Genomic DNA, 15,271 nt, shown 5'->3' with positions numbered 1-15,271 from the left:
CCCCCCCCCCCCCCCCCCCCTCCTTGAAGGTTCAGGAGGTTAATTATTCAACATGAGAGAGGATTTGTTGGAGAACTAAGAGTGGACACAAGCCACCAGAAACCTCTCACCTCTTTTGTTCAACTCACTCGCCAACTTTCAAACACACACTTAGTCCCATGGATAGAGGCAACTCACTCTTTCATCCGTTACGCGCCTAAACACACGTGCACACAGAGCAAGACTAAACACAGCTGCATCAGAGCGCACAGTCTCGATCTACTCTGCGAGCGACTCTTCCTACCGTTGTGGTTTTGCTGCAGGGTCTCCAGCATGCTGGCAGAGTCGGTTGCCCCCAGCTCGGCCAGTCTGCGGCTGGTGGCGCTCAGCTCTGACCGCAGGTTGGTCACCTCCTGGCTGGCGGACTGAATGGCCCCATCGATGCGCTGAGCCAACTGCTTGTTGTCATCCATCATTTTCAGGATTTTTGCCTGAGGAGGAGAGGGGAATCCAGACAAGGTGTCATGCTGACAAGTTCTACATCTCCTGTGAAGGAAGGTGTCCTCAAATTAATCCTTCCTCTTTCTCCTTTTTCTGTCTGTTCTCGCTCCCTTTTTATAGGAAAAGCCAAGTTAAATCCTCAAAGCAGTTTGTCCTTTCCCTTAAAGAGAGGCGTCCAGCTCAGGGGAAATGTGTGTCTTTGGAGGCGGTGTATGTGTGGTGTGATTGTGTCAGTGTGACAGCATGCCTGTGTGTGTGTGTGTCTGAGAGTTCGGTAACAGCATGAGTGTGTGTATGTGTGTGTGTGTGTGTGTGTGTGTGTTAGAGAGCCAGCACTGCCCCTGTGAAATGTGCTCCCTGCAGCTGACTGTTGAAAGGACACAGAGCATTGAGAGATGACAAGCACCTTTTTAAATGGACTGTACCATTTGCAGAGAAAGCCGGGGGGAGGGGAGGAGTGAGCTAGACCATATAAGCACATGGAAGTCAGAGGTCCCTCAGCACAGCTGTCTTCAGGAGATAATGCTGTGAGGTTCAGGGATTGTGTGTTTGACTGAACAGACACACAAGACATTTGGCTAAGCCTGTGAACACTGACTTCAGTGAAACACTGCAGCCTTTCCTCTTTTTCTGTCTGTTTGCACTGCATGCACATCCCTCCATGAACCCATTGACAATGGGAAGGAAGTCATTAGTTTGACAAAGAAGCAGTTGTAGGAAAAAAACAACAATAATCGTTGTGCAAACAAAGCTGTCTTCACAGTATCACAGCGAGGCATTTTCTCCTGCAAACCAATGGAATGTTCTATGTCTTACAAATTCCATTAAGACGTTATATTTTGATTTCCGTAACCACAAGAATGTTAAGGGATTAGTTAGTTGATCAGTCGCAAAGAACAAACCAAAGACAAACATCTGCTTGATCCAGCCTCTCAAAAGGGAGGATTTGCTGCCTTTATGGGTTTTTTATAATTGGTAATTAAATATCAGTATTAATAGATTTAGATGGGCTCTGAGAAATTGTGTTAAGGACTAAACGACTATCAAAAAAATCCATCATGAGATTTGTAAATAGTAAAAGTAATGGTTTGTTGCAGCCCAGATTATATTGATCAAAACCAAAAGGAGGCTCATTATACTAAGAAGGTTTGGGGTACTTCTATATAGATTTATTTTTATTTTTGAACCTTAAAGGGGGATTTGAGAGCACAGGGAGAACAGAATCTATGCACACTCAAGAACACACTTAACCACATTTGAGTGCTGAGATTTTTGTGCAAAATAATAGGTTGTGTTTTTTTCTGTGTTATAGGAGTTAAGAACAAAAACAATATCAATTATAATCGTTTTTAATTATTATTTTCACACCATTAGCCGTAGAGCTGGTAGAGATTAACTGTCTGGACACCGATGCCACATTTCCACTGAACATGGCACGGCTCTACTCAACTCAACTTGCTTGGAACCGTCCTTTTTTGGTTTCCATTAACAAAAGTTGTAGATGGTACCTGGTCCTTTTTGGTACTACGTCAGTCGAGGTTCCAAGCGAGCTGAACCGACAATAAAAGGTGGAGTTAAAACACTACAGCCCACTGATTGGTCAGAGAATCGGCACTAGTGCGACATGGGACATCCTTTACAAACGGTTGCACGGTAACATCAATTGTTTTGTTCACTCGACCCAGATTTTTACAAAGGGCAGTCGGGGGAAATTATTTTGAAATGTGCTGTACCAAAAGTACCAATTACCATGAGTTGTGTTGAGTCAAACAATTTAGTGGAAAGAGGCATTAGGCGGGGCAGGTGGCTTGAACCCAGGACTCCTAGTTGACAAACTGGACACACAATACTGCTACATCACTGAATGCTAGAGCAGAAAAAAGTCTGTTTTCCTGCTCTCAGTATCCAATCCAGGAAAGACGTTTTGACAGTAGGCTCTTAATTGTTGGTTGTAAAAATAAGCACTTATAATTAACTACTCTGAATGGTTGTCTTTGAGCACCGGGGCTGAGGGAACTGCCCCAGTTCCCACCCAACACCCCAACTCAACCTCAGCTATGATCTGATATTTGGCTGTCAAAGCATGCCCACTCACTCGGCAGTACAGCTGTGTTGTTATTGTTTCCCAGGATCATGTGAAGCGAGACCCCGACCCATCCTGCATGTGGTGAGCACAGATCTGCCACCACGCTGCACAGGGCAGCGAGCAACTGCTGCGCACTGTTGCCGTTGCCTCAGGCACTCAGAGCGTGTGTGAGCTTAATATTGAACACTGTGGTCTCAAATAAAACCTAACTGACCGTCCGCTACAGTATGTAAGCAAGAGGATGGGGAACAACAAACACACACATACACACTCACACACCTCCCCCCCGTTCATCCATCTGCCCAGACACAAGTCACCCCTCCCGCTCAGTGAATGAACATCGTGTTGTTATTTATAGATGACCCTGCTGCTGCATATGATACATTAGTCACAGGGGAGGGCAGGGAAAGACACACGCATACTGCACACTCATTCACACACACACACTAGGGGACTAATAATCCCAAAGTCACTTGATGTTCATTAATGGGATTCATCTCTTGCCAGGTGTCATAAAAGTCTATTGGACCCTTCTGGGTAATTAAGATGCTGTGTTATCTCAGCGTGTAAGTGGATTTGTTTTTATCCATCTATATATCTTATCTCATCCTTTCAGTCTTTGCTCATGAGTATGTATCCTGACAGTAAACCTGCACACTGTATGTTGGTATTCACATTCACCTAGGGCTGCCCCCCAAAACTTTTTTTTTTTTTTTTTGGTTGCGTCATTGAATAAAGAGCAATGCAGGGGCAACAGCATGGCAGGCTGTAAACTTTACAAACTTCTCAAAATAGTGACGGAGGAAGAGAGGGATAATGGAAAGAGACAGCAGCATGAGGCGTGAGACAGCGTGGGGCCGGGAAGCGTGGTTCGAGTCTGTTGGCGGCTCTGATGCTCTCAGCTCCACTGATGACTGGCAGTGAAGTCAGCTAAACTACTTCTGAACCAGCCGACGGTAGAACCTTCTCCGCTGCTGTCCGGTGTGATTGACTCTTCGGCTGACAGCGCCGTCAGCAGCCTGGCAGGAGAGACTTTTTAAAAAACGAACTAAGACGAGGACCAGATCTGATGTTTTTTGCGTCACAGATGATGAACAAAGGCATTGAAACGTGGGTCTTTGTCGTAAAACATGAGACTAATGTCAGGAGGTGGTTTTTTTGTATTTGTAGGTATAGTGTGTTGAAGAGAAGACGCCAGTAATAATGCTGAGTGTGTATAAACACAAAAAAATACCAATAAGAGCAGAAAGCCATAAGGAACAACAGCTAAACAATGAAAAACACAATCGTAGAAATGGTTCATTCATCGGTTACTGGTTTATTGCGAGTTAAGCTCCAAACATGTGGACGTGAGTTGTAAATGTGACTCACGTCTCTGGGGGTCTTGAATGTGTCTGCTGGTCAGCGGAGTGCATTAGGACCCACTGGCACACTGAGGATCAGTCATTAGTGGTTGTGCTGGGGGTGTGGATTAGCATATGAATGTAGACATAACAGTGGGGATTGGGATCAGTGCTTTATTGCAGCAGGCCTTTTGCAGCCACGTCACCGCATTCATCTTAGGCCTGCATGCAAAAAGTTGCAGCGCTGAGGTCTGTATGTATACAGTAGATTTTAAGCCTTCGCTTATTTAATGTTTTACTTACTGGGGTGCAATTTTTGTTGCCAAGCAATAACAGTCAAGACTCGAGTATTTACTGGGATGGTATCTGTTGCCCGGCAACAATAGAAACAGAATCCAGCTGTGGTGGGAAACAAAACACGACAGAAAATCTATACATAAGTCACTGTTACAAACTGCTTATCTAAAGCGGTTTTTGTGTTGTCATGTAAAAGCATTATGTACAAAAAACTATCACACCATGAAAATACTGAAGAGGTGTCTCTCAAAAAAAAAAAAAGAGCACTTGTGTTATCTTACTGCAGTGGCGATTAGTAGTATAATTTAGGAAGTACATGTATCTCGCTCTTTTCTTTTTTTGTTCCAGTAGTCTCTCAGTGTAAATGATGACCAAACTAGAACATTAATATGTAAGGTTATCTACATAAAAAGGAGTTTTACTCAAGCTCACATTGTGCCGCGTCTGCATAAGTTTACTTCTGTGCCGTCTCATAAAATTGCTAAAAGATTCTGACAGACAGCCGTGGACTAAGAGATGTAATTTAGTTTTTTCCCTTAAGATAAGCTTCATTAATGAATCATTGCCTGGTCCCACAGGAAACTGTTACGTGAGGAGCATGCAGAAATAGGAATCTGTATTTGTCTGTGTGTTCGTCATCAACGTATCTTGAAGAATACATTTAACAAGCATCACTCATATGGGTTATTATATTAATATTATTTCAAGAGTGAAAAGCAGTTTTTTTAACTTTAGGAAGGACAATGTTTTGTATTTATAGTAGTTTCTGCTTACAGCAGTCAGGGTAGCTGTGCAGAAAATCTCATTTCAATGAAAAGATACTCCACCACAATCTGTATTTAGTGGTTCACAGGATGCCTCTGCAATGCAGAACTTTTTGGCTGCACCAAAATCACCTGCTCATTGATAGCATCTGGAAAGGCCAGCCGATGAGGTAGAAAAGGTGCTGTAATGCTCATGTGCATTCTTGGGTTGCTTGTTTTTCTACATTTTCCGGACAAAAAGGAAATGGTTTAATGTCCCCAGAGGAGTGAGGAAATTGTTTTTTTGTAGCTGAATGCTATCTAGATCTCTTATCAAGATCTTATCTTATCTTAGGAGTGAGCGGGGCTCAGCAGAAACAGTGGGAACACAGTGCACACAAATAAACACACACTGTGATGGCAGGTGGAGAAATATCGGGAGACATCGAGGAAAAGAGACAATAGAAAGAGCTACTGATAGAGATGTTCCCGTAACGCATCAGGTCGGTGTCATTTGTGCCCACTGTTGTGCAGGAAGTCTAACATCTTGTCACTTGTGGGTAGCACCAAAAAGAAAAGAAACCATGCCCTCAGGCTCCTTCCACAAATAGAGAGCTCTCATTTGGGCAACAGATCCTGCGTGACAGAATCAGAATAATCCGAAACTATTGTGCTCTTCTCTGTATGAGTCACTACTATAACCAAACAACCCAGTATCTCCAGGGAAACGTTTACCACAGCTTTTAGATTTGCTCTCGCTGGGTTATGATGTTGTGGATCTGCTTTCATTTTTTGTAGTTTACAAAACGGCTTTACTGGATTTAACGTTAATATACGTCTACGGTTCATTGTATACATTGTGTAAAGTTCTAATAACAAAGAAAGTTTGTTTTGGGGTTAAAAAAAGGTAACTGGGGGGGGCAAATTAAGTGAACACTTGAGCTAGTCTGGTAATGAAGAGGAGACCAACTTTGATAAGGAGTTTGTATCCACTGGCTTTACTCGTAGACGAGACAGATAACCCAGATAACGCACTCTCTGGCGTAAGTTTCTTAAAAGCAGTTTTCCATAAAAAAGTGCATCTCAGTCATGCATAAAGGATCATATTTGCAAAGAGGGAGCAGACAAGTAACTGTCAATCCGAGACAAAAGAGACACAAATCTTGTAAAAACACAGAATTATGCTCACTGAACTAATCTGTTTATTCTCAACCCTCCCCTTCCTTCACCGTTTGAACTGTCTGAAAATGGATAATACTGCAGCTGGAGAATAAGAGAGAGACGGCTCTGTGCAGCGGCAACTGTCTGCCCGACCCCAGGGGACTCTACAGACAGTTGTGCAAGTAACAGGTCACCATTTTGACACAAACCAAACCCTGATGAATACTCCAAGTGCTAGTGAGGGACATACTTTAGTTCCTTATCTCTGAAGATAAACAAAGTTAGGCAATAGTTGGTGAACATGGAGCGTTTAGCAGCTTAACAGCCAGATGTTTCTCACAGGAGTTGGAGACAAGCACCAAGCTAAAAGGAGAGCGAATATTGGACAACTCCAAATGAATGCTACTGTGGATCTGCTGGATGTGAAAATATGCAACTGTTGGCCTATTACCTTGTAAGATGATATGCTGTGTTTAATTCACATTTTATGAGTCATCTCTGAATCAAGGAGTTGATTCTGAATCACTGACTCAATCTAATTAGCTTTTTTAGTCAAAGTAGTTATGCAATTTACATGAATTATGTACAGCTGATGCAAAGTTAGTCATTTTTACCACCCAAAGCTTTATTTGTCTTGTACAGTACTCTTTGATGGTAAAGTAAAAGTCAGAGGAGATGAGAGATTTTGATAGTAAATGTGTTAGCCTCTGAGCTTGATCCAAGATGGGACCAGCTATCGGAAATCAATACGATTCAGCTGCTAAAACTGACTTTAAAGTCTTAATATCTCAGTAAAAACTGCTTTATTATTTTCCTTTCCCTGATCCATCATTATTTTTCTATCCCAAAGTCTGTAATCATAATCACCTCACTGAGATGAGCAACTCATGTCGGGCAGCAAACATGCTCCCAGTGTTTGTTGACACACACTGATAAGTTTTCCATTCCGTCTTACAAGGGTGTGGAGTTTAGGGGGGGGGGGGCAAGTGTGTTGTTGGAATAGCCTGTCCTGTATCCTCATCCCGACTCTCCCAATTTCTCTAATCTCTTGTTCCATTCACACTAAGCTCCCGCTCGCATCCTCCCGCTTTCACATTGCCCTGTCAGCGTGAGGCAGATCCAGACAGCGATGGCAAACATTTTTTGGGCACGCCATACTGCCAAATGAACCCTGGCTCTGTGGTGAAGGCTAAAGGCTAATCTCAGACACGGAACAGGTTTGCGGGCTTTGATGGGAATTAAGATACACCTCCCTTTTGAGTGAGACAAGCAAGGAACAAAGATCTCACACAAGTTTATAGGCAAAATAGAAAAAAAATGCTTTGATGTCTGAATCTGGTTGAGCGACATCATCGATCAAAAGAGCTTCCAATTAAATACACAAGGTAAAGAGTATTCATAAAAACTACATGGAGCAGGGCGGCGCCCCGGTAGCTTATACCTGGTAAATCAAGAACGCCGTGTTTTAAAGCTGAATCCTTAAAGCAGCAGCGCGGGTAAGAATACAACAAGCTACAGAAACATGAACGTTTCACTTCAGCCAAAAAATATCAATATATTAGAGGAGTAAGACAATTATACTTATATATACAGAACATTCAACCAACTCAATATTCAACCTCATAAAATACAGCATCAGAATAAAATCTCATTAGGCTGATGGTGAGTAAATATGTAAATATGTTCAAAGATGACTGTAGTTAAGCTTACACAGTAGCTGAGAAATTAGTGAGGCTTAGTTCTACTACAGCGGCTCTTTTCATATCCACACACAGATGTTTGCAAAACAACACAAACAAAAAAAAAAAAGGCTTTTCAAAGACCAAATGCTGGAGACGGCTGAACAAAGATTTAAAATGCAGTTCACGACTGCTGTTAAAATTAGTCCTAAACAATGTCATTGGCTGGTGGCCTGAAGAGCTCGCAGATGGTCCATTTTTCCTGCTGAAAGGGAGAGAGTGTGGTTGCACATCTGACGCCGTTAGTGTTCTAGCAGCTAAAATCCCTGCGTAGGTGTGTGCGGTTTCACTTAGAGTAGTTAATTGCGTGTGTATGCATGTATCTCTGTCTTTGTGTGTGAGACAGAGAGAGAGCGAGAGAGTAATTGTGCGTCTCAGGTTGAGGGGCAGCTCCCGTCTCCTCTGCTCAGTATTCAGCAGCCGTCATCTCTGTGACGAGGATTGAGAGAAGCTCTGTTTAGGTGCTGTAGGGGGGGTTGATGCTGGCCAGCTTGATGCATCATTTCAAAACCACTTTCCTTCAAAAAGGCACAGCACATGGATGACAACACTTCAACAACAAAAATGGAACTGAAAAAACACCAAAAATAGATTTAGTTACCTTTATTCGTAACAATATGAGGGGAAGAGGCGTTATACTACAGAAATGTATTTTTAATATGCCGTTTGGAGCCACCCAAATATACAGCAGCACATTTCAAAGTTCATTGTTGATCACAAATTTAATTATCCTTTGCATTTATAATTTTTCTGGAGTGACAGCGCCCCCTACATTATTTTTCTCCTAAGGTCATGCGTCTTTGGTACTGCTGTTAATCAGCTGATGGGCCTCAGACGGGACCCAGTCTTTTATACCATCTGCGGTCTCAGCTCTGCGTGCGTTACTGTTACTCCATGAGATGACTCGTGACACGGTGTAACATACGGAGTGCTGAGGTCAATAACTTTGCTTTGTTAGGAGTTTTTACAATCTGGTCATTTGTCATCACCCAATCTTGGAACCCATCGGTCTGGCGTTGGATAAGCCTCTGGGGGGTTCCTATGTAGCCAGCACATATACAGGCCAAGACTTCCTCTTCCTTGCGCTGCTCATTGTTAACAGTCCAATGAGCAAATGGAGATGCATGACTGGAGTTGGATTTTAGAAACAACATATAGGCTACAGCCGGATTGTTTCACAGAATTTTAAACCTTTTTAAGTATAAAAAAGTAGTTAAAATTAGCTCCACCTTTACCAACTGGAGCTTTAAAGTGAGAAACACATTAATGCATCAATAATTACAATCCAATGATACAAGCCTACCGTAAATATATTACATTATATATTCTACAAGTATATTTTTGTACTCTCACTTCAGTACCTTTTTAAATGCATGACTTTTGCTTATAGCAGAGTATTTTAACACTGTACACAAGTAAATCATTTAATCATGAACAAATTGGTTGAATAATTAAATATGAATGGCGATAACACGCAAAACATTCACACTCAAATTCACAAAGCATGGTACACCAGATGGGGTCCGTGTTTCAAGGCAGGCCAGGTGGGTTGCTGGAATCACTGCAGACCAAACTAGAGGCGGTTGCTGCGCACCGCTACAGAGGAACTGCACCCGGAGAGAGAGCCAGCCAGTCCACCAGTGGAGAAGTGTTCAATCATTTTGAGTCATTATGAAACTGTGGTGGGACAAAATAAGACATTTGGCGGGCCGCCACAGTCTAATTAATGAGAAGAACTGGTATTCATATCTGGATTCAGCTCAGTGCCAATGAGTTGATCTAGTGGAGCACACCAAACTTCATTTTGGAAATTAATGCAAATTATATCAATACCAAATGATGTTTATACTTGATTAATTTGCAGCAGAATTAAGTTGACTCCCATTGTCATTATGGTTACGGAGAAGAAACGAGAATCAATTTTAGGAATGAGGAGAGCAGCTTCTAGAACACCATGGGGAATCAGCTTTCCCATTCGTTGTACTTCTACTCAAAATATGCAGATCTTTGCAAATTAACTCATTACCGCCAGTATGAAATTAGCATTGAGTGCTTACCGAGAGCCTTATTGCTGATTATGGGAACAATGGGATGTGGAAACCTATGGGTGCTTCGTGATTACAGCCAGAGCCGAGAAGGAAAAGCCAAAATCAGCACCTGTGTGGTAGGAGGTGAAGTGTTTATGCTTTGTTGTATGGGAGAGTTAGCGTTCCTAAAGTTTCTGCTCCATAGTGTAGACACCAACATTGTACACTTGGTTATTACAAGAATCATACTTTTACACATGTATATTTAAAGCCAACTCTTCATTATACTGGTAACTGAACACGACTGATCTATACGACACAATAACAGCCATATGCCGTATGACTCCACGCACTCAAATATTCGGCGTGTAAATGCTGCACTGAAGTTGAAAGACTGCATTGAGCAAATGGTGGCAAACAGATTAATATACATGTTTTGTTTTGCCAGCTCTCCCTATAAAAAAAGGTTACTTACAAATGTATCCTGCTCAAATCTAAAAGTAATTACTCCCGTCTATGCGTTGGCAGATAAAAAGGTCATCGCTGTTTGGCCCCGAGCTGATAGAGCAGCGCATGGCCCAACATCCTCCAGCACTCAGCTGGGTTTGGACAACAAATGAAGGTAGTGAAAGATAAGCTCAAAAGTGTGATAATGCATTTTTTTCTCGCAGAGACTAATCTGAGTTTTGCCAATAGGGAGACGAAGCACTAGTGTTTGAGGATGACTTGCAGCTGTTAACAGTCCAGTCCAGAGTTCTGCATGGTTGGGATTAGCTTGCTAGCTGTGTATTCAAATATTGGACTCAGTGAGCACGGCGAGCGCCGCTGTGAAGTCAATTATGATTGGAAAAGTGGAGTCTTAAAGAAGTAAAGTAAGTAGAGGCGCGAGGTGAGGTAAATATTTACATGTCAGTCATTCAGCTCGCCTGCTGTGTGTATGCGAGTGTTTGTGTCTGCATGTGGCTCTCCTTCAATGTCACAAGAGTCAAAAGATACATTTTTAAAAAAAGCTGAGGACCTTGGTGACACCCGAAAACTGCAGCATCTGAGGATCATGTCATGGAAGTTAATCTGTGGCGATATTTGATTGATTTGTTTTTGCTCGCCTCCTCATCTACCGGGCTTCCGTGTCTGACAATAAGGACACTTCGGTTCAGAGGCTCCGCCCCTCTCCTTGCAGATTAAAACAACCTCTAGCCCAAGTTCAGAACTAGAAAAAGTATTTTTTACAAATTATTCGTATTGATATGCCTTATGTGCTTTAGATTGAGTTTATGATAACAGTCGAGTCTTCACTGTCTGGCGTATGCCCCCAGACCTTTTTTTATTACTGATTAATACACTGATAGATACAACGTAATCATTAATTGACTAATTATATATGCATTTAAAAAACAATGAAATTTGACAATCAGTAATTCTATTTCCTTAATGATAATGCAATATTTTGCTCATTTTAAAAAGGTTTTATGCCATGCCTCAACACATCCTCCATACACAAGGTTGCTACTGTGCATAGTTCCCACAAGTCTACTGAATTCATATCAGTGGGACAAGACTCACAGGTGGACCTCAAAGGCATAGGAGTGATTAATCTGCATGAGAGGTCTGGAGGAAGAATGAACATGATTTATGGCCTCTCTCACTGTTATTTACAACTTGTGTCAAAAGCAGATAGAAGGTAACTCGCGGGAGCATCCCAATGAGGAAAGACGAAATCAAAGGTAGCTACAGTGTAATTAACTGAGGGGAGAGAGAGAACGAGTAAAAGGAACAGTGCTGAAATCCTATCCGTGTCAATAGGAGCGTGTCCACGGGCAAACACGGAGTTAAGACAGTACATGGTAGAGAAACACAGTGAAACTCATATTTAAGAAATGATTTCCTCCTTGTAAATGTTGACAGCGGGAAATAAACTTGAATAAGGAAGAAGCAATTATGTGTGTGACACATTTCAGGCTTTCCAAAAAGACAGAAGAAAAGACTGGGAAGTGTACTCGACATGGCTCAGTCAAGTTAGCGAGTGATCAATATTCAACAACACTCACAGCCCAGATCAATGGGTGTGCTGCTGCAATATTCAAGCTATTCTTATTCTAAACTGAATGCACACCCTCGGAAAACATAATGAATATTTCATGACAGTGACACACATGCTGACATCAGAGCGGTTTGTCATTCTCTGTCTTTTCTGTCAAAACTTGTGAGAAAAATTGTGGGCATCATTTATAGTGCGGAGGCAGAATCTCATAGTTCAAGGTGAATGATAAGGGAAACGCAGAATTCATAAATAACGTTTATGTCAACAGTATAACTGTCAGTCAGGACACTTAACCGTCTCCTTTGTCAGTATTGATCCGAATATATTTCAATCTATGTTTGGGTCAAATCGCATCATCTGTCAATCTGATGGGTTTCTACCTTTGCTTTGCTGTATGAGACAGCTTAGCATGCTTTGTTTAAGTGAGTATTAGGAGTTTGATTAAGCTCAACATTATGTAGGAAAATGCCTTTGTTGGGATTAAAACATGAATAAATCAGCAAAGCAGCGAGGGTCAATTAATCCCAAACAAAGTGTCATACTTTCTGAACAGTAACGACCACATAGCACACTGCTTTGTGTGATGCATCAAAGAGATGCAGCCTCTTTCATTATAACACCGCTGTTTACATACTGTGATCAGCTGACCTTTTCAGACAGAGCCACCGCACTGCAAACACTGAGGGATTCAGACACAGAAAGTCTGACCTTCTTTTAATTTGACAGGAGAGCTCAGCCTGATAGTGAAGTTATCAGACCTTCACATCAGAATTAATGTGAATTGACATCAATCACAAACGACTGCATTCTTTCACTCTCCTGCTTGTAGCTGGGTAATCGACCCCAGCAGACCCATGCATAGATCATGCTAATGCTACCGTAGCTCGGGTCATTTCCACTCCCTTCAGTTAATTAATGCACAGAACATATTAAATTCATCTGGCTGTATTAATTGAAAAATGTCAATCATTTTCCTGCACAATTCACCAGCTCACTAAATTTCTCATATAGTGTCTGGAATTGAAATATTGCAAGCCGTTAATATCCATATGCAAACCAAGCTCACCCGTATTTGATAATAGACGGCGAGGTCTTCACAGAGAGTCACGCCGCAGCTAAATGTCTGAGGACAGATTCTGCAATGCTGCGAAACATTTATCAGTTCTCTCCAGGTGAGCACTCCCACTGTGGACTTTTCCTGCTACGAAATTACACTCAGTCTAGAAAAAGATTTCATGATATTAATTTTCAAATGCATACACAGGCATAGAGGAATTGGGAGTCAAATTTGCAACTGCATTGCAGATGTGCCAACGAGAGACTGCCTTCTCTAGAAAAAGATGCGAGCATGGGTCATTAGTTATAACAACCCATGTTTATGTCCAATGCCCAAACAGGACAAATCCTCCAAACTAAACAAGGACTCATTTAGTTTGGTGGTCAATTCCATCCAGAATGACCTGTTGGAGTGTTTCATCATGTGGCACCCACTGACATTGGTGATGGCAGTGTGGAACAGGACGTGTCGTGGTGTTCTCCTATCACAGTGAATCATCCATTTAGTTTTACGTTCAGCCTCCTATTTACAGTCAACACTGGTTTCCTTTTAATCCTTCCCCTAATTCTAACAAATGCTATTTGCAGTACCATGAATGCGTGCCGTTTCCTTTTCTTTCGGTTTCCATGGCCGGCCCTAGCACACCATCAAATCCTGCATGCGTTTCATTATTGTAAGCCTAACGTCACTCATCTACACATGACTTGTTGAAGTAAGACCGTGAGTTAAAAAATGTGCCATGTGTCATTCTGTGGCTTTTCTCTTCGCTATAATTCCACAGACACAATGTGTAAGCAGTAGCATGACAGCCACATCCACCCAAACTGTCCTCAGACCAGACAGCTTCCAAACAGGGGCGTGCATACTGTACTGCATATCAGTTGGGGTTGAGTCCCACTGCACATTATCTAACCTTGTGACTGATTACTACAACAGTGGTGTGTGTGTGTGTGTGTGTATTCAGTATACAAACATACACCCACATACAAACTGTACAATGATTGTATACAGAGATGTATCATCAATATATAATAGACAAAAACATAGAAAGTTGGTTTGATAAGAATTCAGGAAAAGAAATAAACAGACCAATACCACGCCAGATAAATAGGTAGGCTGGAAGACGGATGAGTAAATCAATATTCTAAAAGGTTGATTTAACAACAGTGATAAAGCAAACTGCGTACTTGCTTCAGGATACTGCCCTCACTGCTCCACGCTGAGGTTTTGCTGCTGCTACACAGATAAAAATTAGCCATCTGCAGCAGCTTTGAGCACGGCATGTTCCTATCACACAAAACCATCTAATAACTTGTGCCAGATAGTCAGATGCTACACAATATTACCTTCATCCAAAAGTGTTCCCCCGGGAGCGACACCCAATCAAACTTGCGTCGTCTTTTGCCATCCAAATCATGTTATACTAATAATGTTACACACTCAAAACCGGCTTACAGGATTACAACCTTCTCTGGAACCTAGAATCAGTGCTAAAAACAAACATGAAAAGGATTTGCAAGAAGATTATTTCAGTATATATGTAGGAGACACTTATGTAGACGAAGTAAAAGCACATCTATCTTTAATTTAAAAAGCCCATCTGAAATCCTATCCTCCACATTATTGTGGAAAATTCATAAATGCAGATTCAGAGGACGAAATGTGGTGCATTTAGCAATTTGTGACTCCCCTCCCCCCCCCCCCTGTGAATATACAGAGCGGGTCTATCCAGTTATCCAGGGGAGGCAGCCGGAGGGTTCCTATCGATAATGCAAAGGGCGTTCATCCAGCAGGTCAAATGCGTTGGCGTGTGCTTTGTTTTTTCTATTCCTAATTACAGATAGCAGCAGCGCTTGTTTAGCTGTTGCTTAAGGCCTCAGGGGAAGAGGACATGATTGCCTGCTGAGAAAGTGGGAGTAATTTGTTCCAATTTAATATTTATCTATTGGAGGAGGCCGAGTTATCAGAAGGAGCTAAATTGAAAGACGCCCAAGCGTGTCCAGACAGAGTCAGCAAAAATATACAGAGAACTCTGATGACCCGAACACAGAGAGTAAAGAAGAAGTACAGGATTACAGGGACGCTTTACGTGTGTGTATGAGAGCGATTGTGAACAAGATATTTGCACATACAGTACGTATATGAACATGACAGCGAGGCTGAAGCACAGTTGCATATCCATAGCAATAAACACTCGTATAGGTGTTGGATGACGCTGAGGTTTAGCGTCCCCACATCGTATCCCCAGGCAAGCACCACTTTTTCTTCTCTTGTAGTGGCATGCATTGCTGTCTGTT

General features: G+C 42.0%; 1 protein-coding gene across 6 annotated transcripts in view; it reads right to left on the bottom strand.

Annotated features, from left to right (window-relative positions):
- kazna (kazrin, periplakin interacting protein a) overlaps nt 1-15,271 on the bottom strand; it is a 175,285-nt gene that overhangs the window by 110,688 nt on the left and 49,326 nt on the right. For all 6 annotated transcript variants that reach the window (XM_031844837.1, XM_031844832.1, XM_031844835.1 and 3 more), the window contains exon 3: nt 284-470. In XM_031844837.1, coding sequence (XP_031700697.1) covers nt 284-470 — 187 coding nt within the window. The remainder of the gene's footprint in view (nt 1-283; nt 471-15,271) is intronic.

The sequence above is a fragment of the Anarrhichthys ocellatus genome, unplaced genomic scaffold (assembly GCF_004355925.1).
Source record: "Anarrhichthys ocellatus isolate YVR2014 unplaced genomic scaffold, GSC_Weel_1.0 scaffold5, whole genome shotgun sequence".
NCBI lineage: Eukaryota > Metazoa > Chordata > Actinopteri > Perciformes > Anarhichadidae > Anarrhichthys > Anarrhichthys ocellatus.
This window is presented reverse-complemented; position numbering and strand designations above follow the sequence as displayed.